The 26,041-nt window shown below is 36.9% G+C and overlaps 1 protein-coding gene across 5 annotated transcripts in view; it reads left to right on the top strand.

Annotated features, from left to right (window-relative positions):
- Positions 1 to 24,828, top strand: part of LOC126366618 (transcription factor cwo) — a 62,239-nt gene extending 37,411 nt beyond the window's left edge. The window contains exons 2-9 of one of the 5 annotated variants that reach the window (XM_050009795.1): positions 10,672 to 10,786; positions 11,052 to 11,235; positions 16,676 to 16,846; positions 16,961 to 17,155; positions 17,644 to 17,840; positions 18,641 to 18,820; positions 19,436 to 19,526; positions 20,184 to 24,828. In XM_050009795.1, the coding sequence (XP_049865752.1) occupies positions 10,672 to 10,786; positions 11,052 to 11,235; positions 16,676 to 16,846; positions 16,961 to 17,155; positions 17,644 to 17,840; positions 18,641 to 18,820; positions 19,436 to 19,526; positions 20,184 to 20,377 (1,327 nt within the window). In that variant the 3' untranslated portion in view covers positions 20,378 to 24,828. Of the gene's footprint in view, positions 1 to 10,671; positions 10,796 to 11,051; positions 11,236 to 16,675; positions 16,847 to 16,960; positions 17,156 to 17,643; positions 17,841 to 18,640; positions 18,821 to 19,435; positions 19,527 to 20,183 lie in introns of all 5 variants that reach the window. The other 4 variants (XM_050009794.1, XM_050009798.1, XM_050009796.1 and 1 more) reach the window with 4 other exon arrangements.
- Positions 24,829 to 26,041: the final 1,213 nt, after the last annotated feature.

Raw genomic sequence — 26,041 nt, 5'->3', positions numbered from 1 at the left:
TCTTAAGTTTATGGAAACAACGAGGAAAATCCGATAGGTTGTCAAAACATTTTCAGTTGTTATGTTTTGACAATGTTTCATATTTCATAAGCATATGAAACATTTATTGGCGACAGCTGATCAGCATGAGGTCAATAGTACGCCTTTACGTCACGTCAGTAGATCACGTGCTTATATTTTATCATCACCACATGTGATAAAGTTTAAATGCGGATTTATGTCCTACTTGTATCGGATGTTTATCGCCTTACGACTGTGTTTTGAATAGAAAGTCTCTTTTTACCCGACTGCGGCGAAGCAAAAGGAGGATTATGTGTTTCACAGCTACGCATATATGTGTGTACGTGTATATGCACGTCTGTTCCAACGTAACTTCTAAACCACCTGTCACTATAAGCGTCTTGATTTTCCGGTGGTTATAGGCTATGTGACGTCAAGCTAAATTCAATGTGGCGCCATCTAGAGGATATAAACTGAGGAGTAAGGACGAAACTGTCAAACGAATAAATAATAATAAATAAATAAATAATAAATAAATTGATTTATTTATAAAATTGATTTGTACAATTTTAGGTTTACAATTTGGAATGCTTGCCAAATCTTTTTTTTTTCTTTTTACTCATATCAGATTAACGGGACATTTACCTGCCTCGTAACTCTATCTATTTGTAGAGATCTCTCATTAGCATTGTCTACATCTATCGTCTAGATCTATAGTTAATATTTGACCGTTAATATTCCTAAGAAAATAAAATAAATAAAAATTTTGTTTCGAAAGGTATTGCGTTGGATACCTATCAAATGAAAGAGCTTAATTCGCACATTTCAAATATGTACATATTACTATATTTTACTTGCGGGTTTCCTTGTATTTACTCGATAATTACTTTGAATTGATAACATGACTGCTCAGACATGTTCCGGATAGGTTTTGATCTCCAAATCTTGCATAAATAATATATAAATAAATTGACACATAAAAGACGTATTGGAAGCACATTATCTTATTTAATAAGACCCCAAAATAATAATACATACAAATTAAAAACTTAAACCCGATTAAGGAAAATCACGCTCTAAAAAGTATGAAACAAAAAAATAGGTAAAATACTACTTATACCTATTTCTGAAATTCTTCCGAATAGAGATGTTTAGAAGATAGCCGTGGCCGTATGCTGTGGTAAGCAAAATCTTAGGACAAATTAGCATACGACCACGTCTATCTTCTTAACATCACTATTCGGAAGAAGTAGTTAGTTTTTAAGCTTATATTTTTATCTTGTTTCATACTTTTTAGAGTGATTTTCCGTAGTCGGATTTTAGTTTTTAAACTTTATTTTTTGTCGTAATACTTAGTAACAACAACATAAGAAATCAACTAAGAGCTGCAGGTTCAAGTCGTATCCTAGTCACATTTTTTCGATTTATTTTTCTCTTTGTGTTTCCCTAAGCAGGGGTGAGTGCTATGGCTATATGAAAGTAAACATAGCTTTAGGAATACACCTCGTGCGAAAGAGTCATAATATCGGAAAAATGTATTAGGCTACTACTAGCTTTCATTTTAATCAAGCTATTTTAAAAGAAGTTTATGACCAAAAACATTTTTTTTTGTTTTGGTTTTCCCCGAAGGGTAAGGCAAAGGGAACTATGCCCATACAGCCATGTCTGACGTATTTCTTTTCTTGATGATTAATGAAGTGATGAAAGGTGATGATGATGAAACCTAAGCCCCCACCCTCGGAGTAGACTCCTACTCCGAACCCCAAACGAATTAACTCAAAAGTCCGCATACACTTTCGAGTTATGAAGCGGCTTCTTGGCACGAAGCGAAAATAGGCAGATACACTTTGTTTATTGAATACTCCGATATAATAACACTCGCGAATGTCTTCCGAGTAACTTAATGCGATCATTTACCACAAAACACCACTTCGTATTAATTATTTAGATTATTCAATGAAGAAAGCAACTGTCCCGTTCCCGCCAAAAAGCCTGACCAAAAACAAAATGTCGCCGTGTAGATAAGCGCGCGGGAAATCAATTACCTAGGGTTGCCGCTCGTGCCATTGTAGCATACCTATTAATTACAGTAGGTAATATTCAAGTGGTTTATCCTATATTTTCTAGAAAACCAATGTAGTACGCAAAAGTACTTTATTTTATCTTTGATTCGATTCACTTAATGTTTTGAATGTGAATTAAGGCGTCTATAGAATTGGGTAGTTTCAAAGATTAATAATGAAATTCTAATTACTAAATTAAGACAGTCTAAAGGTGACGAAAAACATTTTAATAAAGAAAATGTCTATTGTTACGCTTAGCATACTTCACCACGCTGCTCCACTGGGTTGGTGGAGGTGTTTTTACGGGTAATAGCCAGGACCAACGGCTTAACGCGTCATCCGAAGTACGGAATCGTCTTACTTTTCGGACAATCTGGTGATCAAAGCCTGCAATGTCCCTGTCCTTACCAAACAAAGGCCAGTCTCACAAAATGCTTTCGCCAACGTCCCCATCGGGAATCGAACCCGGACCTCCAGATCGTGAACTTAACGTTCTAACCACTAGACCACGGAGACTGTTACTATCCATTTTTGGATATTTTCGAAGTGACTATGGTCCTGTGATGCACAGGCTTGCTTCTCAAATGGGGAGAGCCGGTTCAACTCCGGACTTGCACCAATGACTAATTAATTAATTTACTTATCTTAAGTGCAGTTTTCACTAAGTCAACTATCAGTCAGTCGGTTGATGAGGTTGGTAATCCACCTTACAATCCACACGATAGAAGAAGACTAACACATTTGGTCTAACAGAAAGCTAGGTGAGGAATGGGTACTTAGTTTATCTTGCGGGGGATGTAACTCTAACTACCCCAAGGGACATAGTCGTGAGCTTTTGTTATGTTTCGAAAGACACTGCACTACATAAATCAAATATTTCTAAAAAAAAATCCCGTAATAAAGGTGGCAGCCCTAGCCACACCGCCGCGTCCTTGCCTCTTGTTAGAACTATATGAACTTCTTAGTGGGACTGTGACACTCATGTAGGTCATCCCACCTACCTTGAACGTTCATTTCACTGTCGATAGATACAGGTCAGGTTGAGGAGCTCGGTGGCGCAGCGGTAAACGCGCTCGGTCTGCGATTTTTAAAGTTAAGCAACTTTCGCAAAGGCCGGTCATAGGATGGGTGACCACAAAAAAAAACTTTTCATCTCGAGCTCCTCCGTGCTTCAGAAGGCACATTAAGGCGGTGGTCCCGGCTGCATTAGCAGTCGTAAATAACCATCAATCCACAGGGCACGCGTGGTGGTTTAAGGCCCGATCTCCCTATCCATCCAAAGGGAAGGCCCGTGCCACAGCAGTGGGGACTTTAATGGGCTGGTGATGAGATACAGGTCATCGATAGGCAGAACCTTTATAAAGTTAAAGACAGGTACAATCATGGTATAAAAAGACCAGGTATGCTCAATCCTATTTTTTTTTTTGACGTGACTTATTGTAGATTTGCCGCAGATGGCATTAACTACTTGGCCAGACAAATGGGGAGCGCTGAAGGCTCTCACCCGGTACAACGTTTAAGACAACAGGCCTGAGGGTGCCCAGTTGGGCGCGAACCTCGGCTCAGGGCGTCGTCTGAGAGGAAAAATATTTGAAAGAATTAATCGACCCTAGTGGGTCGATAGCGATAAGCGCTGAATGAGGGAAATCGTCGACCACGCCGGCGGGGTCGGTATCGGGGACCTGAAGTGTTTGGTGTCGCGAGCTGATTGGCTGCCTCTATGGCTAGAGTAATCGGGTCGTCGGGAGCTCAATCCTATGCCAACACTTTGATATCCTCATAAGACACCTCCCTTTAATTTGTTATACCCATTTAATCCCTTTTATACAATTCGGTAATTTACGGGGTCAAAGACAAATTATGAAATGCCAATCTAGAAATAGAAGCCAATCTATGATGTTCAAAAATAAAACTCATTTTACTTTTTGACTTATTTTCGAATTTTAATTACGAATTAAGTAACAATGAGTACGACGTTTAACCGCTTTTATTGATGACGTCACAGGATGATATTTCCATACGAACTCCAAAGAAATCTTCCGTTTTGACGTTTCGTAAAAAGTATCTCATTTGACTAAGCCAAGTAGCCTATTTAGGAAGACCGCTCAATCAATTCTACGTAGGTACCTAAGAGGAAAAAAAGTTTCGCTAATTCGAAAACAATTCAAAGATTTCGTCTTAATTAGTTTTCTTTCTCTATTTTTAGCTCTCAAATCAGTCAGATGGTGTTTATTTTAGCAATAATTGTGTATCTATTTGACCTTCATGTGACCTCTAAAGGTGTCGTTGGTTGTCGTTGCCAAATGCCGTTTATAATAAATAAAATTTAATATAATCTATGGTCACTAAGGTAAGATGCCCTACGAGTGTGTGCTTAACAAACTTAATGAAATAACTTCTATAATAATGAGCATCACTAACCCCCAAAAAATATTAGAAGCATACACAAAACAAAGTTAATTAAAGAAATGAAAAATTTACAAAATGTTATTTGTATCTATCTATCTTATTGGGCCTGAGTACTCTTAGGGACCGCCCACAGTTTGGACACTTTACCCTAACAAAATATCAATATTAAAATTTTAATACAAACTAAGCAAAGGCAAAGAAAGGTATAAACGTCATTCAGCCTACTTTAGGAGATATTTTTTAAAAAGTTGTTAAAAATTAAGAACTGCATGGAAAGCAAAAATATTCAAATTCGTTTTTTTTATAATAGCATAACGTCCGTCAAAATCCCTTCAAAAATACCTTACACACCGAATTGTATAAATACAAGGCGGCCCTGAATTTGTTTTGACAAGTATAATATCTACATTAAAAATGAAGCAAAAAAATGTTTTCTGTTAACAAACTTATAAAAAATAGAAGAGATTAGTAGAGTAAGATAATACGAACGTTCGATTGTTGCCAAATACACGCTTGTTCTAGCTAGGGTTGCCACTCGTACTAAAATATTTAATACGCTATTATTTTACAAAAGTAATGTAATAAAAAGTTTATTTAAAAAATGGCGGTCCCATTCCGAGGAAGCTTTCACGTTGCCTTTGAAAAGCTATTATAGGTTGCGATTAGTTTAGCAATTGCAAATGAGTTTGTAAAAACATTTTTTTGTGATGAAACAAATTTTTTTGGGGTTTTCCTGTACTTACTTGTGCCTTCCTTCTTGCCCAATTTCATGATTTCTCAGACCTTTGGTTTTTCCTACGAAAAGTATGAAAGTAAGCCTAAAAACTGCTGTATCTTAGGATTGCGATGTTTTACAAACATGATTTTCTTACAGCTTCTAGAAACCGCAGACTGTGCTTTTTATATTTCTCCTAATAATGATACATACATACATACATACATAAACTCACGCCCGTAATCCCTAATGGGGTGGGCAGAGCCACAAGTAATCAAAGACAACTTGCAGTCCTAATAATGATGACTAATTTTAAACACTATTTATTTATCCGATTACGGTTAAAAAAGCAAAATCAAGGTTTATGTGTTTGACCGCCATGTATTTATGTATATTTGTACCTAAGAAACCATTTATTACAATTTAACAAATTAGGTCTCACTAGAAGCGTCTTGAATTCTTGACTTGACCGATAATGTGGCGCCCTGTAGATATACATATTAACTGATGAAGTAAAACATATTCGTAATGCCAATCTGTCTTCGGGGGGGGAGGGGGGGTTTAAAAAGGCCACATCAAATCTAAAAAAAGCAATATTGCAATTTGACATGTCTGCATATAAAAGTAAGTGCGCAATGCAAACAAATGTCAAATAGCAATATTGCTTTTTCAGATGAATTACTTTGATGTGGCATTTTTAACCCCCCTGATGTGAAGATCACTACGTAATCTGATACGTTCTTATTGAATTAGGTGTATTAAATGAACAAGTTGTCAACTTCGCTTCACAGAGCGCGATTTTGGCGGGTTTGATTTTTAAAGTTATTTTTATTTTCATTTGTGATAACCCTAATTCTAGCTCTCTATTTAGGTGACAGTAGACGCATGACCTTGAAGAACGAGCACGTGTTAGATTCACATGTCTCGGTGTAACATGTGAGTTACGACCTTGACCCTTCGTTCAACGATCGATTGTCTTATGAAGGCTCACTCTATAGTAAGGAAGAGCCCCCGCCAAGACGAGCAAAGCGAAGCGCAAGGGCAGGCCTGGCCTACCTTCACGAAACGTTTCCTCGTTTTTTTTAAGCCCTAATAACTCAGGTTTGGATTATACCAGATAAACCAAATTCTCAGGATATGTTGCCAGCAGTGTACTTATTAAACATTCGTCGCTGGAAATTTCAATTGACGTAAGGGACAAATGACAGGTTTTCAGGAGAAACAAAAAACATTTCTTGATACTTAAAGTCTCATAACTTTCGTCATTCTAAACGTATTGAAAGACGTTAAATACCATAATTCTTAGAATTTTCTTGTCTACCACTTAAAAATAGAATTACTTTAATAACTAGCAAAATAAGAAAGTTACTAACCCTTACGCCCTTGTGTTATTTAAAAAACTTCCCTTACAACTATTAGGTAAACATTTTTTTTTGCATTTTTGGGTTGTAAAAGTCAGATTTTTTAATATTTTGTGTATTTTTGGGTTGTAAAGGTCAGTTTTTTAAATATTTTGGTAAAATATTGAAGTAAAGGTCTGTAAAAATTCACAACAATTGGTTAAAATCACTTATATTTATTGAAATTATAGTTGAATTTTACTTTGAGACATCTAAACACCATGTGCTTGAATATGTTTGCCGATTTTTAATAATAGGCAAATTAAAAAACACATACTTATTAAACATTTGTGTCATTTTAAACTTATTGTATCTAGTTTTGTTGAAATGCAGGTAAATTACCTATAGTCTTAGGTTATCAGATTGAGAACAACATACAACAGAATTGACAAAATCGCACTTCACAGACACATTTTTCTTTTTAGCTTTCGACATCATTAAAAAGTATCGCCCCTTCGATTTGAATTCTAAACAAAACGTGTCCTACTCTGATGGCGCTTGAACACAACCACTGTGAACGCAACTGAGGAGCCGAGCCATTACCGTGGGTCGCGAACCCGCGAGACGGGTACGGGTAGGGAGGGCCACAAGGCTCCGTCCTCTCCTTAACTATTTTCATGGTATACTAGTGACATTCCCAAATCCCCTAAGACCGAACTAGCTTTATTTGCGGATGATACAGCCATCTATTCTTCGTGCCGTGGTCGAGTTATGATGACCGGAATTCTCCAACGCGCGGCCTTGGGCAAGTGGTTTCGCAAATGGAGAATCGAGGTAAAACCGGAAAAAAGTGCAGCGGTGTACTTTTCAAAGGGCTATTATAACACGCCACGGTCACGCCGTTAACTTAAAGTCATCAAGATGTTTGGCAAGCCGATCCCTTGGGAGGAGCAAGTCAAACATCTCGGCGTAGTCTTAGATAGACGTCTTCCTTTCAAGGCCCATATCAAACGTGTGCGCGATCGCGCCGCGTGTGTAATGGGCCGTCTAAATTGCATCCTTCCGATCATGACCTATGCAGGGATAGTTTTTGCTCACGCGAGACCCTCTCAAATCCACTGCCTACAGGTAATACAAAATCGTGTCATGCGGAAAGCCACGGGAGCTCCGTGGTTCCTTCGAAATGAAAATCTGCACATTGACCTAGGTCTGCCAACCATTGCCGAATGGCTCAAATTAGCTTCAAAATTTTTTTCGATTCTGCTCCGCACCACCCAAATCCTTTGGTAGTTGCGGCTTCTGAATACATCCAGCTTAGGGACGGTACTGAAAAGTATCGGCGTCCGAAAGACGTAATATACGATCCCGACGACACGATTACTCTAGTCATAGTTGCAGCCAATCAGCTCGCGACTCCAAACACTTCAGGACCCCGATACCGACCCCACCGGCGTGGTCGACGACTTCCCTCAAGCAACGCTTAATCGCTATCGACCCACTAGAGTCGATTAATTTCTTCAAATATTTTTCCTCTCAAACCTGACCTCAGCCCTGAGCCGAGGTTCGCGCCCAACTGGGCACCCTTAGACCTGTTCTCTTAAACGTTGTACCGGGTGAGAGCCTTCAGCGCTCGCCATTTTTCCGGCCAAGTAGTTAATGCCATCTGCGGCAAATCAACATAAGTCACGTCAAAAAAAGGGTGTGGAGGGGATTCGGTGCACGTACACGTGGGCGTAGGCATAAAATGTACGGCGAAAGAGTTGAGTAGTGTAATAAGGTCTTAAGCGAAGTTCTATCTTTGTTTATTTCTAAATGAAAGAATAATAATTAGTATACCAGTTTAGGCTGTATGGTAAATATAAAACTACAAGATTTTTAAGACAGCGGACTCATTGCTAGTTACGTCGTGTTAATACGTGTAGACATAAATGACAAAATAAATAACCACAGTTACTTACGTCCCTATATCAATATTGTTTGTTATAATTTCATGTTAGCTTTAGTGTCGTAAAAGACATTGTCATAATTTAAATAACTTTTTTTATAAATCAAGACCCTTACATCACTTAAGTAAAAAAAAATTGTGATATACGTCATACTTTCAAAATCTTGGGTCCTTTACGCCGTTTTATTCAAAAATATCAGAAAATTCAATCGTTAATAAAATAAAAAATATGAGAGCTATTGGTATTTCAAATGTATCAATCGATGGAGAAAAACAAGCTCTATCGAATAATGCAATAAAAAAAATTTGGCCAAATGTCCCTTACAGCAATTGAAATTTCCAGCGACGATATAAAGTTTCAAGTGCAAAGCTATTTTAATATAGATTTTATTGATATGTAATAAACCCCGATTTTGATATTGACTCACTAACGATCACCATAATAATAATTACCATAATTATAATGTACTCCCAGATGTCTTAGAAGGCTGATATTTGGGATTTAAGTTAGTATTAGTACACAAACAACAACAAAAAATTAAATGTTGCATTCTCTCGACAGGGTTCTCGGGAAACCCTCTATTTAGCCTATTTTAGCAGTACTTAGTGTAGTGTATTGGTCTCAATATAATTATATAAATAAATATCGGCTCGTTGCCACACACTACGTCTTCACTCCACCCCCGTACATACCCGTACAGTTTACTTTTTAATTGTGGCCACCGCGTAGTGCATTGCCCGAGACGACAGAATATATATGTGAATCGATTATATCGATTCAAGTATTTTATAATATATTACATATGCCTGCAGTGGGACACTGAGTGTTACTAATAATAATAATAATAATAATAATAACATATTTATTTATATATTTAATTATACCTACGTGTATTAAAATAAGATGTGTTTATGTACTTATGTAAACACTACACTTAGTAATTTTGTTACTGAGTGAATATGGATTGTTAAATGGTCCATAATAATTATGCCGGGAAGATAGTGCCTGTCCCTCAATTCTTTGATATTAAGTATTTCGCACGAGAATTATCTGCGTAGGTAGGATACGCTTCGTCTATTGTCCAAAATCATCGATATTTTCACGCTGCCGCACATAACAAAAATAAGTGAAATCCCAACAAAAAAGATTTTCATGTAAGACGAAATCATATTGGTCGATGTATAAAAGTTATCAGATCTCATGTAGAGCCAAGCTTCTAACTCTACACGCCCTAACTACTTATACAAACTAAGTTCCCAAACTCTACACGTTAGGCAAAATATGTGTGGTGAAACAATATTTCGCTAACTGTCACCATGGACGTAAGTAAGGTAACTTTATTAACTGTTCATTGCCATTATGTTACAGTGTTATTTCGCCTAACATGTAGAATTTGGGTTTGTGTAGTAAGGGCGTGTAGAGTTAGAAGCTTGACTCTACATGAGATCTGATAATTTTTTGACATTGCGATCGATATGATTACGTCTTGGCATCATTTTACATGAAAATCCACCCAGACGTATGTGTCAAGGTCACATCAATATTGGGAAAATCGACGCTATTAGACTAGCTCGAGATTGTGGTTACCATGGTGATTACACACCACCAATTTGCTGTTAGACTACACGACCTTGATTGCCGCGCTCCCGTGACCTTGACATATTGGGCAGGATGGATTGTTTGTTTTAAAAAATCCGTTAGTTATTATAAGTTTTACAACACTAAGTAACTGACACAGTCAAGTTCATAGTACTTACATTAAAATTGGGCAGGGTGAATTGGCAAGTGTAATAACCGGTTAGTTTTTAAATGTGCAAGGTTTGAAAGGGAAACGTAGGAACAGGGATATCGTCATTTCTGCTAAAAATACTATCCATTTTAAAACATGAGCAACACGAGCCTTCGAAATAATTTTCTTTGGCCTTTGACATCCTTAAATTGATAATTTTTACGTTATCGTCCAGATAGGTACGTATTTTTTTGTATAATTCTACTTTTCAGTAAAATAATAAAGAATTGTTGGAAAGTGGAATTGTTATGGCGGAAAATACGTAGTTTTACGCAGCATATCTTAGGTTAGGTGCACGGTAAGGTGTCAAGCCAAGTTCGTGTGTCCTATTTAATTAAGAAATATTTTATTAAAAAATGTATTTTTTTTTGTGTGAAGATTCTTAATTTTATTATTTTTTTGGTTTCAGTTATAATTCCAACGACGGATTTGGTCGTTCAGCTGCGGCAGGCGAGCTCAACTTTGCAGCGCCATCTGAAGACGAAGCGGAGTATCCTCCAGGCGCCTATCTGAAGAAGGGGAAGGTCTCGAGGGCAAGTCAAACTGAGCATGCCCGTTTTTGTCCTTTATTAGACTTTGTTGCCTAGTCAGGGCTTTAAGAAAAAGTGGGAAGTATCTGCACGTGGCTTTTGGAATCATTAGTCTATTTACTACATACACGTATGTTATTATCAAGTCTATAGGAAAGATACACCTCTAATCGTTAATTTAGTATGCCTTTTTAGAATTTCTTGAATAATCTCATAATGTGATTTTAAACAGTTTCAATAATAAGACTTTCCTGTACAGCAAGACCCAATGTCACACCGAATTATTGAGAAGCGGCGCAGGGACCGCATGAACAACTGTCTCGCGGACCTGTCCCGCCTCATCCCGCCAGAGTATCTGAAGAAAGGCCGAGGCCGTGTCGAGAAGACAGAAATCATCGAAATGGCCATTCGCCACCTCAAGTACCTCCAGGAGCGAGCCAACGGTTTGTACCATGATACGAACCGGCACTATGGTAATATTGTTTTTAGGGCTGAAAAGGAAAAAAACTTCTAGTGCGAGTCGGTCTATGCGCGGTCGCTGATCAGTTACTTTAACAGTTAGCTTATTATACATATTGGTTTTTTCTGTTTCTGGGAAACTAACTGGGGCAATGGCGAATTTGAAATTAAAAAATGAAGGGCGATTTTTACCAAACCGTTAAACATGTTCAAAATTCTATGTAAGTATAGTAAGTAGTGTGCAACTTTAGTCTGTTTAACTGTACAATTTATCTTACACCACGTGTTAAACGCGACTAACCATCTGTCAAATCATACGAATGGACGAATCAAAACATAATTTAAATAAATGCATTTAAACTTATTTTAAATAAGAATGAGTGAAAGTCACCCTTAAAGTTTTTTTTTCTTTCTTATTTCGTTCTTCAGTCTCACGAATAATTTAAAGAGCGAAATTCACTTTTTATTCGAAATTTAAAATGTAACGGAACGGAGCGCGCGAGGTCGACTTGCATTTTGCTGTTTTTAACTTTTGGTTTTAGTGTTGTTGTCAAACAAATTATTTTTAATAAAAGTAAATAGTTTTTATTTGTATCCATGAAGAGCAAAAATAAACATAAATGTGGAGAAAACTTTATCTTTGTGTTCTTTAGAACATAATTAACTGTAAAAAAAAGTAAAAATAGGTAACTAGATAGGTAGGTAGTTAACGGTTTTTAATTTAATAGTTCGCTATCGCATGAAATGATGATTCAATCGTACCATAGTTTGCCTTTATTTTACACTTTGCCTAATGTTGGCTTTTGAAGACTTCCGACCCAACATTCCCTTCAGATTACTTCAAATGTTTTAAGATTGATGTGAAATAACAATATATCTACTTAATAATAATTGTATAATAATTTATTCTGGATTCTTATAACATTGTTATAAAACATGATCTCAGAATAATTGAATGTCGGCACTCTGCGATATATTCACCTCTATATTGCGAACATAAATTTGTAAACTATATTCGAAGTCATTTAAATTGTATGACACTTTAGCACACTTTCAAAAACCTGCGGCTATAATAGTCGAGGATATATTTTCAAGTTATATAAAAAATATTTAACCTTCAAATTTGATATTTTCAAAAAATATAAAATCACAATTTTATTCTAAAGTTGATTCCACAATTTTTTTGTACTCAAATTAGTTATGTGTAGAAGGTAAATCAATACAGTAGAATTAAAACGGCAACTTGCCATTTACGAGGGTTGTTCCGGAAATTGTTAGCCACACCTTAAATACCGGGTGTTAGTGACATCGTAACGAATACTGAGAGGGATGATTCAGACCATGATTCTGAGTTAATATCTAGTGGAATTTTCCGTCGCAAAATTCATGAAATTTTGAGTTTTGTTTTTAATTATTTTCAATTCCATATTGTGTTTTTAGCTGCATAGAACCCAAATTTCAATAAAAAAAACAATAATGACAAATTATCGAAAATTTTCGATGTAATGGAGACAACAGCTGTTCGAACGGGTCAACGGCCACACGCACCGAGCCGCGCGCCCCGCTCCGCACGCCCCGCTCCGCGCGCCCCGCGCCGCACGCCGGCGGCGGCGCGGCGGCGGCGCGGCCTACAAAGTAGGCACTACGAACCGATCCTATTTCTTTCTCTGTCTATCGTAATTTATAAATTTATTTTATTCTTATTCTTAAATGGACGGATAATCAACAGGCATAAAATTTATGGAATACACGTCAATTTTAAGCAGAAATCTAAAACAACCGACAGAATTAAGTTGACAGCACACGTCAAACGGTTTGCATACCAGCGAGATACCTTTTTGATTCGACTGGGTTATTCATTCATTTACTCATAGGAATCGGGGCCATTATCTACCTAAAACAGTTGAAACAGTAAATAATTGTATTCTTTGTTGTCATTAGAATAACTAACAACCAACTAACACAACCACCACAGATTAGGTAATTAGTTACCTACTATGTCAACCATCCACCAACTTAGTATGTAAGTACCTACGCAAAACCTCGCTACACAAAAATCGAGCGAGATCGCGTCTAGAATTGGGCGGACACTCCGCCAGAGTGTTGCCTATCGATATTCTATCGATACCTAGTTAAAAAAAAACCAATAGTAGGTACCTATCGATAGATCTTTTAGATCAATACCCATTATTATTACAAAGCAAGACCTATCGGTACTATCGCTAGTATCGATCTAAATGTACTATCACTACTTTCGATAGTTTAGACAATTTTCAAGTTCAACAATTGATAATCTACCTATCGATAGTTCGGCAACTCCGCCGCGTAGGCAATGTCGGCATGTTCAAAGAAAAAACTTGTCCGAGAGGAGTGATCTTATTTTTCTTGTTACATGTTGGTACCGAGGTACTAAGTACTAAGTTATTCGTGGTTTTAAATCTCATTGTTAAATCATCAGTAAAGAACTAATTAAACCTATCCTGTTCTGTGTACAATATTCATGTAACGGCTACGTGCTTACATAAGTACCTAGTAGACGGGAGCAACGACTTAACGTACCTTCCGAAGCACGGATCATTTTACTTTCGGACAATCAGGTGATCAGCCTGTAACGTCCCAACCAAAGGCCTTATAAACAGATTTTTGTGATATGTCCCCACCGGAATACGAACCCGGACCCTCCGCATCCCATCGCTCAACCACTGGACCACATAGGCCAAGAAGGTTCTAAGACATAATTAAAGGATCCTGGGACGCAAGACCTCCGAGTTAGGGCTTGTTTGATCTGTCTTGATGGATACTCGGACGTGAATAGCCTCACGGATCAAGGGCAACGCGCGCCAATAAAGTAGGCATTACGAACAGATACTAGGTATTTCTTTGAGTTGATAGGTATCAAGTGAAGTTTCCTGTCGCCAAATTCATAAAAAAAATAGATTTTTTTCAGTCCCATATTGTGTTTTAAGCTGCATAGAACGCACATTTAAAATAAACAAATAAAAATTACTAATTATTAAATTTTATCAATGTCATCAATAATAATAATAACGTATCTACAACTTCAGCTATGCGCAGGTGAATAGCCGGCGCACGGGTCAAGGGCAACGCTCGCCAATAAAGTAGGCATACGAACAGATACTATTTCTTTCTCTGTCACTTGCACCATAAACATACTTCTCTCTCTCTCTCTAGTCGTCGGCTCGACTCAGCCGCGGCCGGTGCGTCGTCGGCGCCCTTAGTCGGCGCCTTTGATGCTTTGCGCTAACGCCGCCGCGCGCTTCCGCTCAGTCGAATACTAAGCTTGACCCGAATCGCGTGATGTTTTTCGAGGATATTTTTTTCGTGTTTGTGAGTGTTTGTTTCATTCTGTAAATGAGTAGTGTCGACTATGATGATAGATCATAGACCATTTACTGCGCAAAAGTATGGAAGATTGTTGATGTTTATTAAAGAGCAAGGTGTTGTGTTTGTGAGTGCGTGTGATACCTACCTACCGCGGAGGAAACGCGATGTTGCATACCTACGTGACGTGACATGTTCTAGGGTACCTACCTAGGTACTTCATCCGAAGGAATAACAATTAAGGTAAGGCAAGAGTAGGGTTTTTATTGTTAATAAGTTAGGAACGTTTTAATAACTGGTAGGTAGGTACCGTGCGTGAAAAATCGTGGCAGTAGGTGTTCTACTTCAACAAACAACATTTTTAAACGTTGAACCACTAAGCATCTAAATACAAGAGAATGAAAACTCCTACCTAGATATCAACATCGTATCACGCACGCGTAACGTAGCCGCGCGTAAGTTTAGCGTCTGTGTGGCGCGTTGTTCGACTTACATTGCGGCACAGTAAAAATTGAAAATCTTAATTAAACATTTGCGACAAGAAAAACACCCACCATCATTTTTAGTACAATAAAATAGGCGTTCCATTTTTTTTTTCGTTACGATGTCACTAACACCCTGTATAATCTCTTTTTTCCTGAAACTATTTTGAATTGACGGCTAATTTCAACACTAATCTCCTAGCTGAAAATCATTGGCCACTAAGAAGTCGTTCTTTTTTCAAACATTTTTTTAAATTGGCTGTCATGCTTCTTTGTCAAGCTTTTCGTGCTATGATTTTCTACGACTATAAACGAGGGTTAACATTTAAGGAATCACAGGAAAATTTACAAGCTGCTTTCGGGGGGTCTGCCCCTGCGTTAGCAACGATTACTTATTGGTATCGTGAATTTAAACGTGGTCGAGAGAGCTTAAATGATGACCCCAGATCCGGCCGACCATCAACTGCAGTAACTCATGAAAACGTTATTCGAGTAGAGTGGCTAATCCAGGAAAATAGAAATATTACACATAGAGAGATTCAGGCTGAACTGAAGATCGGATCCCGGGCAGTTTCCACCATCTTGCATGAACACCTGAAAGTCAGGAAGGTTGCTTCACGATGGATACCTCATTCTCTCACCGATGAGCAAAAGTCCCGACGTGTAGATTGGTGCAAATTTATGCTGGAAAAATTCGAAGAAGGAACTTCGCAAAACGTTTCCTATATTCTTACATCTGACGAATCTTGGATCTACTGCTACGATCCTCTCACAAAGCAGCAATCCACGCAATGGGTGTTTGAAGAGGACGAGTTGCCTACGAAAGTGGTTCGCGGTCGGAGCGTGAATAAAAAAATGATAGCGGCTTTTTTTCGACGCAGTGGACCAGTTGCTGTTATTCCGCTAGAAGATCGTAGAACAGTTACTAGTGAATGGTATTGCAACGTTTGTCTGCCACAGGCTTTCGAGGAGTTGAATTATGAATGCCCAAGTACCGGCGTCCGTGGTATTCTGTTTCACCAGGACAATGCACCCACTCACACAGCTGCAAGAACTGTTGACTATTTGTCAACTTCGGGGGTACAAATGTTACCACATCCTCCCTACAGTCCCGACCTAGCTCCGTGCGATTTTTTTTTATTTCCCACGGTGAAAAAAATGCTTCGTGGGCGAAGATTCGAAACAGCAGACGAAGCCGTGGAAGAATTTCGACAGCAATTTTTCGACCTTCCGCAAGATGCGTTTTTCAAATGTTTTGAAAGCTGGTTTAGCCGAATGCACAAGTGTATAGGGGTTGGAGGAGAATATTTTGAAAAAATATAAATATTTCTTTACCATATCTTGGCTAATTTTTATTTTACTAAAAACTTTCGGAACAGCCCTCGTATTTATTTTTTCAAATTTTATTATAAAAGAAATATATTTTTTATAATTATTAAAAGAATTATAACCTCGATAGAAATAAAGAAAATGGTACTTCCTGTATTGGTTCTACTTTCAAAAGTTTACAAATGTGTTCTATCGAGCGCTACTAACTGGAGGCTAATGTTAAGCGGGAGTCAGGAGGGGTCGAGGTTGCATCCCGTGGGTTCTGTTGTAGCGGCAGAGAGGCAGGGCGACGAGTTCCGCGCGGGCTACCAGGAGGCGGCGGCCGAAGCCGTGCGCTACCTCATCGAGGTGCAAGGCTACGGCCCCGGCGACGGACTTTGCGTGCAGCTTGCCGCGCAGCTACACCGCCACTGCGAAAATATCTCCAAGGGTTGGTTTTTCAGTATGTTCGATGGTATATTTTATTTGCCGTAGGTAAAAATACAAACACTTGTATTCTTATTCTTTTCATCGCAACGTCGTTTTCATCCATAATGTGCACATTAAACTATTGTAGGTGAAGCTGTAATGCATAGGGAAAAGCAGCGGTCTCACGCCGGGTCGTCGTCTGAGACCGCTAGTTCGTCGAGCGGCTCGCTGGCGTATAAACCCAGTGTGATCGCGACGGTGCCGCCCCAACCTACAGCCTACCCTGAGCAATATGAGCCAGAACGCGCGCCTGAGCAGTCCTACCCTATGGAATGCGATAGAGGTAAGATTACATAAGACAGAATAGATAATAACACTACGTATAGAAGAAAACCTCTCCAAGTCTCCACCCGGCACCGATACAAGCTTGATTACCTCACTTCCTCTTGCGGGTCACTCTACTCATTCAAGACCTAAAAGTAAGGCAGCGCGTGGCCTGTTTGTCTTGCTCGCATGTACGGGGTATACACTGCATCTGTGTTGTGTGTATAATAAGAAGGTTTTTGTATGCATTGTCCGGGATGTACTAAGATATCTGTTGTGTTATTACTAGTTACGATCCCACCAGTAACAGTTAACTTATCCAAAGAAGTAAATGTATAAAATATAATAAGATTACCTACCTTTGTCTCATAAGCAACGTAAGGACAAAAAGTTTGGAATGCAATAGTGGATTTATTTTGTAACGAATCCACTTTTGCGATAGCATTCTCATCGCATTCAGATTTTGTACCTAATCTGAATATTGACAAAATTGTTATTATTTTCCAGTGTCGTTGAACCAGATGTCGGGCACAACAGAGAGTGACCCGCTCCCTGATGCGGAGCCGTTGCCTTTGGACGGGCGTCGTAAGCGCGAGCCAACGTTGCGGACAGTACGCAAGCCCGAACATAACGAAGACTACCTCCATTCTTACAAGTTCAAAAACTCTATCGAGAGGCGATTTTCGAGGTCGCAAGATAGTGAGGTCAGTTAAATAAGAATAAGAGATCTAATAGTAACTAGTTACCTTGATACCATGGTTGACGAGGTCGGTTTTTAATCTCACAACCCATACAACAGAAGAAGAATAAGAAATATTTCTTATTAAATGGCACTACACAAAGTAAAACTTACACAAAACGATGTAATATATTAAAATATACAGGGTGTTAGTGACATTGTAACGAGTACTAAGGGGGATGATTCAGACCATGATTCTGAGTTAATATCAAGTAGAATTTTCTGTCGCAAAATTCATGTTTTTTAGTTAGTTTAAATTATTTTCAATTCTATACTTTTGCGATGGAAAATTCCATTTGATATTAACTCAAAATAATGAGCTCAATTACCCCCCTCGCACAGTTTTCGTTACGATGTCACTAATACCCTGTATAATATACATTGAGACAATTATAATTAATACGGTGTTGGTGAACGTCCAAAAATTAAATACTGTGTTTACCTAGTGTTACTTTAAAATGCTCTTCCATCCTTTTATCCTTGCCACTCTTGCCGACGGCGTCTGTTACTGGGTTACTGCATTTAAGTAGTTAAGGTTTTTTGATGGACGGATTCTAAGGACTAAAAGGGTCGCATGATTAAAATATATATTAGCTTAGTAGGAGATTTATTTTCGTTTCTCATTCCGGTCACGCATGTTCCATTTATAAATGTGTAGACTAATATATAGATATAATCGATGGCTGAACAAATAGATTTAGTTGAACACAAAATTAATATCGTCGCTAACACACGTTGTTCTAAATCTTAACTTACGTTTTTCAGGTGGCTAATACTTCTAAAGTGAATTGTTCTCATATCCAGGCGGCAGACGTGTTAGCTCGAACAGCGCACGCGCACGCCAAAGTGTACAATCACAAGCGACGCCGCGCTGCTAAGCCTGCACCCTCCACCTCCACATCCAACTCTGGCTCTACAGAGGACGCACGCGATACTTCGCCGCAGGTAAATTGATAAATTGCTCTTTTACAATAAATTCTAGAAAAAATTGGTCCTTAGTATTGAATTAGTATTAAATAGACCGCACTCTTTATTTCATCTTCCGTAGTATACTTAATTTTTAATGAAATGAAAATTAAAAATGTTTTTTTATTACCAGAAAACAATACAATGAGGCACATAAAATAGGATGGGTACTTATATTAAAATATATCTAAATGAACAGAGGTTCCCAAACTAGGCGGAGCCTGTATCTTTGGAAACCGTAAAAAAATAGTACATGTGATGATGGCGCATAGTTTGCCAAAGGAAACTTAAAATTAAACTTACATCTAAGTATTAGAGTGAAGGGTATTTTATTATGTCATTTGGTATGATCGGTAAAGTTAAACTTTGCGCCAACCTTACTTTTATCCCATATTTTTATGGTTGCCTAAGACATACGCTTAGTCTATTTTGGAACCTTCACTTCTTTAGTCAATATGATATAGATACCTAATACCTATTAATTCTGATAATAAATAAATAGATGCTACATTATTACACTACGCATTTGCCCGGCCAACTGTTGAATGGCTTTACCTACATTACACACACAGTACATTTTATACATGTTTTCAGGATACCTCCAGCGAATCCCCACATCATCACCACTATGAGAAGCCACCGCCGCCGACGCAGTATGTGCCGGTCTTTGCACTAAATGCTCTTGGTAAGGATACGATTGTTTTCTCATAATATATAATATTATTACAATGTGTATCTATATCTACTTATTGATCCACTTATAATAATATCGATCGATATTTGTATGAGTACAAATCTGTGAAATACAAAATGAATACTCACGAGTATATCATCGAAGTGAAAGTGCAGGAAGGTAAACAGTTTTGTGTTGCCTAATTTTATAAAAATATACGTTTAAAAACTAAAACCCGACTACAGAATATCACGCTCTAAAAAGTATAAAACAAGAAAATAAGTATATTTCTCTGATATTCTTCCAAATAGTGATATTTAGAGGATAGCTGTATAAGCACTATGCCCCTCCCTTTTGCTTCAGTCGAGTAAAAAAGAATAACAATATACATCCTTTATTTGGTTAGGATTTCTGGTTGAATCGCATGATTTTCTGTAAGCAAGACAGGCATTTTAGGCTACTAGTTACTTAAGTACGTAGTCGTTACATGAGCCATGACAGGGGCCTCTAGCAGTTCTATACTAACCCATCAGGGTTGGCGTGGTCGGTTATCGACCCAGAAATTGAAGCAGAAAAAGAAGGATACCAAGCGGGACCTAATCAGGATGTTTAATAATACATTTAGTAAAACAAAACGTCGGCTTGTGGCTTACAAGTATTTGGTTTCAGGGAAGTACTACGTGCCGCTGAGCGTGGAGTACGCGTGCCTGGCGCGGCACCTGGGTGCCTACGACGTGCTGGACGCACGCGCCGTGCAGCTCGCGGCGCCTCTGCACCCCGTCACCATACATGTCAACTTCCAGCCCTGCCTCAACTACCACGTCAAGCGGGAACCGAGCGACCGCGACTGGCGACCCGTATAAACACGACAAGTGAAAAGGTCGATATACACACTCTGAAATGAAAGTGATTTTTTTTGTGTGATTGTGATATTACATACTTAAAACTTACAAAGACATTATTAGTTAAGTAGTTAAGTAAAGAACTCTACAAAATGTGTTATAATTATATAACTACAAATTGTAATTTTACGGTGCGTAATGTTAGAAGCTGTACCGAGAACTTGGTTACGCGCACTACGGTGCACCCTATTTTTGAGAAATTCAAAACTTCTTTAAAATCAAAGACATTAAATAAAAACTATGTTTTTAAAATATTAAGAGAAAAAATATAGACGACGAGATAGTAAGGTTTAATTTGAAGACGTAGCGTAATTAAATTACCGTTTAATTTTAAGTTACTGTAATATACTTACAGTTTTACAGATTATTCAGCGTTGTACAATATTAGACCCCAATGGCCTGTTGCTAAAGGTTTAGAATTTTTTTTGTTGAAATAATACATTTATTATCCAACTACCTACTATTTTTCAAATAATAATTTTAAGACTGTTCCAAAATTGTATTGATTCGTAAATTATGAAGATGCCTACCCGTATCATATAAATAATAATATGATATCAAATCATATCAGGCAATTTTAAGAAAATAGCCTTTATTTTATTTTACTGGTAATGAGAGGCTAAAAAAAATATAGATGGCGCTATAAAGATTTGACGTGATAGTTACCTATTTTCTCATTGCCCGGGTAGATAATTATTCAAAAATATAATATATTACATTACAGGCAGAGGCATATAAAAACATTTGTTGCCTAATATTTGGATTAGATATCATGTATAGAACTATGTTGATACCTATATTGCTTTTCTTTGTATTGATCAGAATAATAATGAGTGGAAGATGTGTTGTAGCTGGGTGTAATAATTGGCTATTTGACAGTTGTAACAATAGAATATGAAACTTTTCGGATAGCGATAAACTACATCGTTTAACGATAATTATGAAATAGTTTTGTTATTAAGATCATTTTTTAATTTTTATTTTTACAAGATAAAAATGCGATTTTTTTATCTGTCTAATACAAAACCCGAAACACGGGGGGAGGGGGTGCTATAATTAAGCATCGTGTGACGTCACATTTCACAAAATAAAAGCTATCTGTCAGGTTTCATTTGAAGTGACGCGTAGTTTGACAGATTCTTTGTTTATTGAAATGTGACGTCACTGGGCAAAATGTCATGTGACCAACCGTTTGCGCGCGAAATTTGAAATTAATAAAGAAAAAAAAACGCTTATTTTAAACCTTTTAAAAAAATATATTTTTTTCCTTTATAACCTTTTAAAAAAATATATTTTTTTCCTTTTAAAAAAGGTTAAAATAAGCGTTTGTAATTTTTTAAATATTTATCCGAAAACTGTCAAGTAGCCAATTAACATAGGTCATCATTTATGCCCAAAAATAAAAATGAATGATGCATATTTTTGTTATCCATGAAATTACAAGATAAAACGAAGGCAAATTATTACAGCGCCATGTATTTTTTTTTTGGAGAACGTAGCCGGGAAAGTCCTTCATTTGTATATTATACAATGTTATATAAACGGCAAATAATGTTAGGTATTTATTTTTGTAAATATAATAAATACAAGTTACCAAAACGACATGATCCTAGTTAGTGAAAAAAAATAAAATGTTTCTATGGTTTATTATGGTAGCTAAATAAATTACCTACATGTTGTTATTCTTAGAAATGACTTAGGTACAGTAAGATCTTATATTGAAATGGTACTTGATTAATCATTCCTAAGGCGGATCCCTACTAACCCTACTTGTTGTACCTACCTACAAATTATCAATGCATGGTGTTGTGTATTAATATTGCTGTCCTTGCCTCGGGCGCATATGTCATCTAAATACAGGGCAAGACAAAGAGTCAGTCAATGCAGGACGGTCTGCCTGTACAGAGTGATGGTGTGTTGGCGAGCCAAATCATGGCAGTATACAAAAGGTGTACACTACACATGGTATAAGAAAACCAGGTATGCTCAAAAGTGACAGCTAACATTTCAAGGTTAGCCCAGCTGACCTTATCCCACCCTGTGTTGCCATTTTGTAAAAAATAAATTACCCACATGTTTTTAATTTACTTAAAAATCGGTCTTTAATTAAATTTATGATTCTAAAATAAATAAATAATAATATAAAAAAAAATGTTAAATATACAACTAGCAAGATAACTGGGAATAATTTGTAGAATTTATTGTAAACCAAATTTATATTGACTTCTATTTGTGTATTCGTATTTACTTTGTAATGCAATTTTGAACTTTAACTAAAAGATTTACTTACAGTTTGAATGGTTTTATATATGTGACAAGTGATAGTAATTAAATACATTAGTCAGTAATTCTATTAATTTTCTCAATAATCAAATTTGCGTCCTTGGAATGTTGGAGATACCAATGTAATGGTAACACAGTGGTAACAATTACGTCTTTTTATAGGATTAGCAATGACGGCTTTTTCTAGGATTGAGCATACTTGTTTTTATTATACCCTGATCAATTGTATCTCTAGTCTATAAAGAATATTAAAAAAAAAAAAAAAAACAATTAAGTAGATAACGTACCTAATTGTTTTTTGTAGAAAAATGTGTAAGTATAAGAAGTAGGTAGACATCTAAGAATGTAATCGTCATAATGTATTATCTGGCCCGCCTTGAAAGTAATTTTGTAAATACTGAAATGCTGAATACCTAAAGTAAATTATCAATGGCTGGTCTAGATCTAGTCAAAGAATATTCCAAGAAAATATTTACTGCGATATTTGAAGACTTACCAGTATAAACTTCGATGGAATCAAAAACAGAATTCGTTTTTGTGCCATAAAGTTTCACATCTTGAGATCTAGTGTTGTACCTAAAAGATTTTGCATCAATAATTAATATAAAACATAAATAGCCTATATACGTCCCACTGCTAGGCACAGGCCTCCCCCCAATCAACCGGAGGTGGTATGGAGCATACTCCACCACGCCGCTCCGCTGTGGGTTGGCATTTGGGCTAGTAGCCCGGGACCAATGGCTTAAGGTGCCTTCCAAAGCACGAAATCATGTTTATTTATCGGACAACCAGGTGATTCAACTTGCTATGTCATAGCCAAACAAAGGACAGTCTCACAAAGTGATATTCGACTGGGTCCCCATCGGGAATCGTACTCGGACCTCCACAACGTGAGCCCAATGCTCTAACCACTAGACCACAGAGGCTGTTTAATAATATATTGGTGCTAATTCCTGTAAATACCATCTAATTTTATTTTAAGTTATATCTGTCATTTTCTTATCCGCCGAAAAGGAAAGGGACGGGTAATCGACAAGCATAAAATTTATGGAACACACGTCAATTTTAAGCACAAATCTAAACCAACCGTCTAAAAATTTTAGTTCAGTCAATAACCCGACACGTTCATTTACTCATTCTTCCTAAAATTAAGAGCTGTGAATCATCCGTCCCTTTCCTTTTCGACGGATATGAAAATGACAGATATAACTTAAAATAAAATTAGACGGTGTCTCCAGGAATCGGGGCCATTATGTAGATAATTTAAAATATTGTTCTTTATAAGTTCCGTATTTTTTTGAGCGGAATCTATCCATGATGTCGCTCTCCGTCCTTTTACAATGGGACCATATTTCAGACCTACTTTGTGGGACACAAAATTATTATAATTTTTTTCACGATTAAAAATATACAGTGTTGCCTAAGGTACGGAACTTTTATTGATATATTTTTATTAAAAATGTCTTTGTAAAAAAGAAGACTGGGACTTCTTGGCAGGATAATGTTTCAGTGTTCTTGCTACGGCTGTGATAATAATCGTTAAATGTCGTCGGATCGTTGAGAATTGGCTCCTGGACTAACGATTACATCCACCAGTGCCAACGTTTCAGGATATTCATATCACGTTACAATTATGTAGCGCCAATACAAAACGACCTGCGTATAATTTAAGAAAATTATTGTTCTTAAAAAGAAATTAGATTATAAGTTGTAAAAATATTTTAACATTAGTGTATACGTGTAACATGCAAATGACTTCACTATGACGTTGGTTGGTGATGGACTTGTTATAAAGACTGAGGTTTATTTACATAATACAGTTATTATATGTCTAGTCTATAATTAAGCAAATTAGCAAAGAATAGAAAACGAAACAAATTAATATTTAAATTATATTTACCAAATCGTATTTTTGGACTCAAAAATTCCTATTATGCTAGGACATATAAACGCATTTTTTTGTAACAGTCTTTGCTAAATTGTAAAGTTATAGCTAATTAGAAACTTGTCAAATTCTAAGGATGTCAGCTATATTTTCGATGTTAATTTTAAGCCCTGTTAAATGTATAGGTTTATATTTTGTAAATACAAATGTTTAAGAAATAAATGTTATAATAATTATTTTGGAAGATCATTGTTTTTATCACTTTCCTGTAGGTTTCCTGTGACATAATGTCGCGTTCCGTCGTGTTGTCTGGAGAAGTCGTTGGGAGAGGGATCCAGGCAGTTGTTCCGTTCATGTACACTGATATCTTTTTTTTTGACGTGACTTATTGTAGATTTGCCGCAGATGGCATTAACTACTTACACACACATACCACCAATTCGCACTAAACGTTTGGCCTCGTCCTCTTTGATGCGAACAGCGAAGGATTGGAAATGCCTGCCGTCGTCTGTTTTCCCAACTCGTTATAATCTGAGAGTCTTTAAAGCTATAATGAATAGGCATTTGCTAGGTAAGCGTGATCCATACTAGACCACATCGTCACTTACAAACGCGAGTCTATATTATTTAAAAAAAAACTTAAAACCAGAAAAAAGATTGCCCCATAACAAAACCCTTATAGTATTATTCCTCATTCTATGTCCTTAGCTCAATGTAGCATAAATTACATTATTTATTACAACAAGAAAACCATTAAAAAGATATAATCATATACAAGTCAAAATGCACTTTGTTTTTTGAGCTTGTTATTTAAGTATTTATTAGCCGTTTTATTTTGAATTATAGGTAAGTTTTTAAATAACGCCTGATAAATAATATAAAAACATGCCTTATTTCACTCTTGCAAAGTAGTTTTTCACAGGCGTTTCAATCATTCCCTATCACACATACATAAACTTACGCAATACGCATATTTCCCACTACGATATTTATGGCTTTATGGTAGCCTAAATTTTTGTTACGTGAACATGCTGAATGTATATTTAAAATCAGTTTTTCAATATTTCTTCTAACACCAGAAAATATTTTGGTTAGTCGAGGTTTCGGATGCCTGTTACTGTCGAGACCACAGAACACTATTACTCGTCGAGACAGGAAATTATGAAATATAACATAACAAATTCTAATAATATATTTTTAAAAGTTATAAATAAAAAATTACTCTTTTATATGTCAATTACACAGAAAGTTGGGATGTTACCAGCTGCGCGCTATAGCGTGCTTAGGCGCACGATCGCATGCTCATGGTCACAGTAAGTTAGTGCTTCTAACCAGTATAAGTTTGTATCTACGTTTTTGTACTGTTTTTTTGCGTGTAAATAAGAGAATACTAGTAATAATGTATGTAAACGAGGGTCAGCGGGATCACGGGACAAAGGAAAAGGCGTTGCATTCAA

Source organism: Pectinophora gossypiella, chromosome 5 (assembly GCF_024362695.1).
Source record: "Pectinophora gossypiella chromosome 5, ilPecGoss1.1, whole genome shotgun sequence".
Lineage (NCBI taxonomy): Eukaryota > Metazoa > Arthropoda > Insecta > Lepidoptera > Gelechiidae > Pectinophora > Pectinophora gossypiella.
Note: the sequence above shows the minus strand (reverse complement) of the source record. Positions and strands in the feature narration are given on the sequence as shown.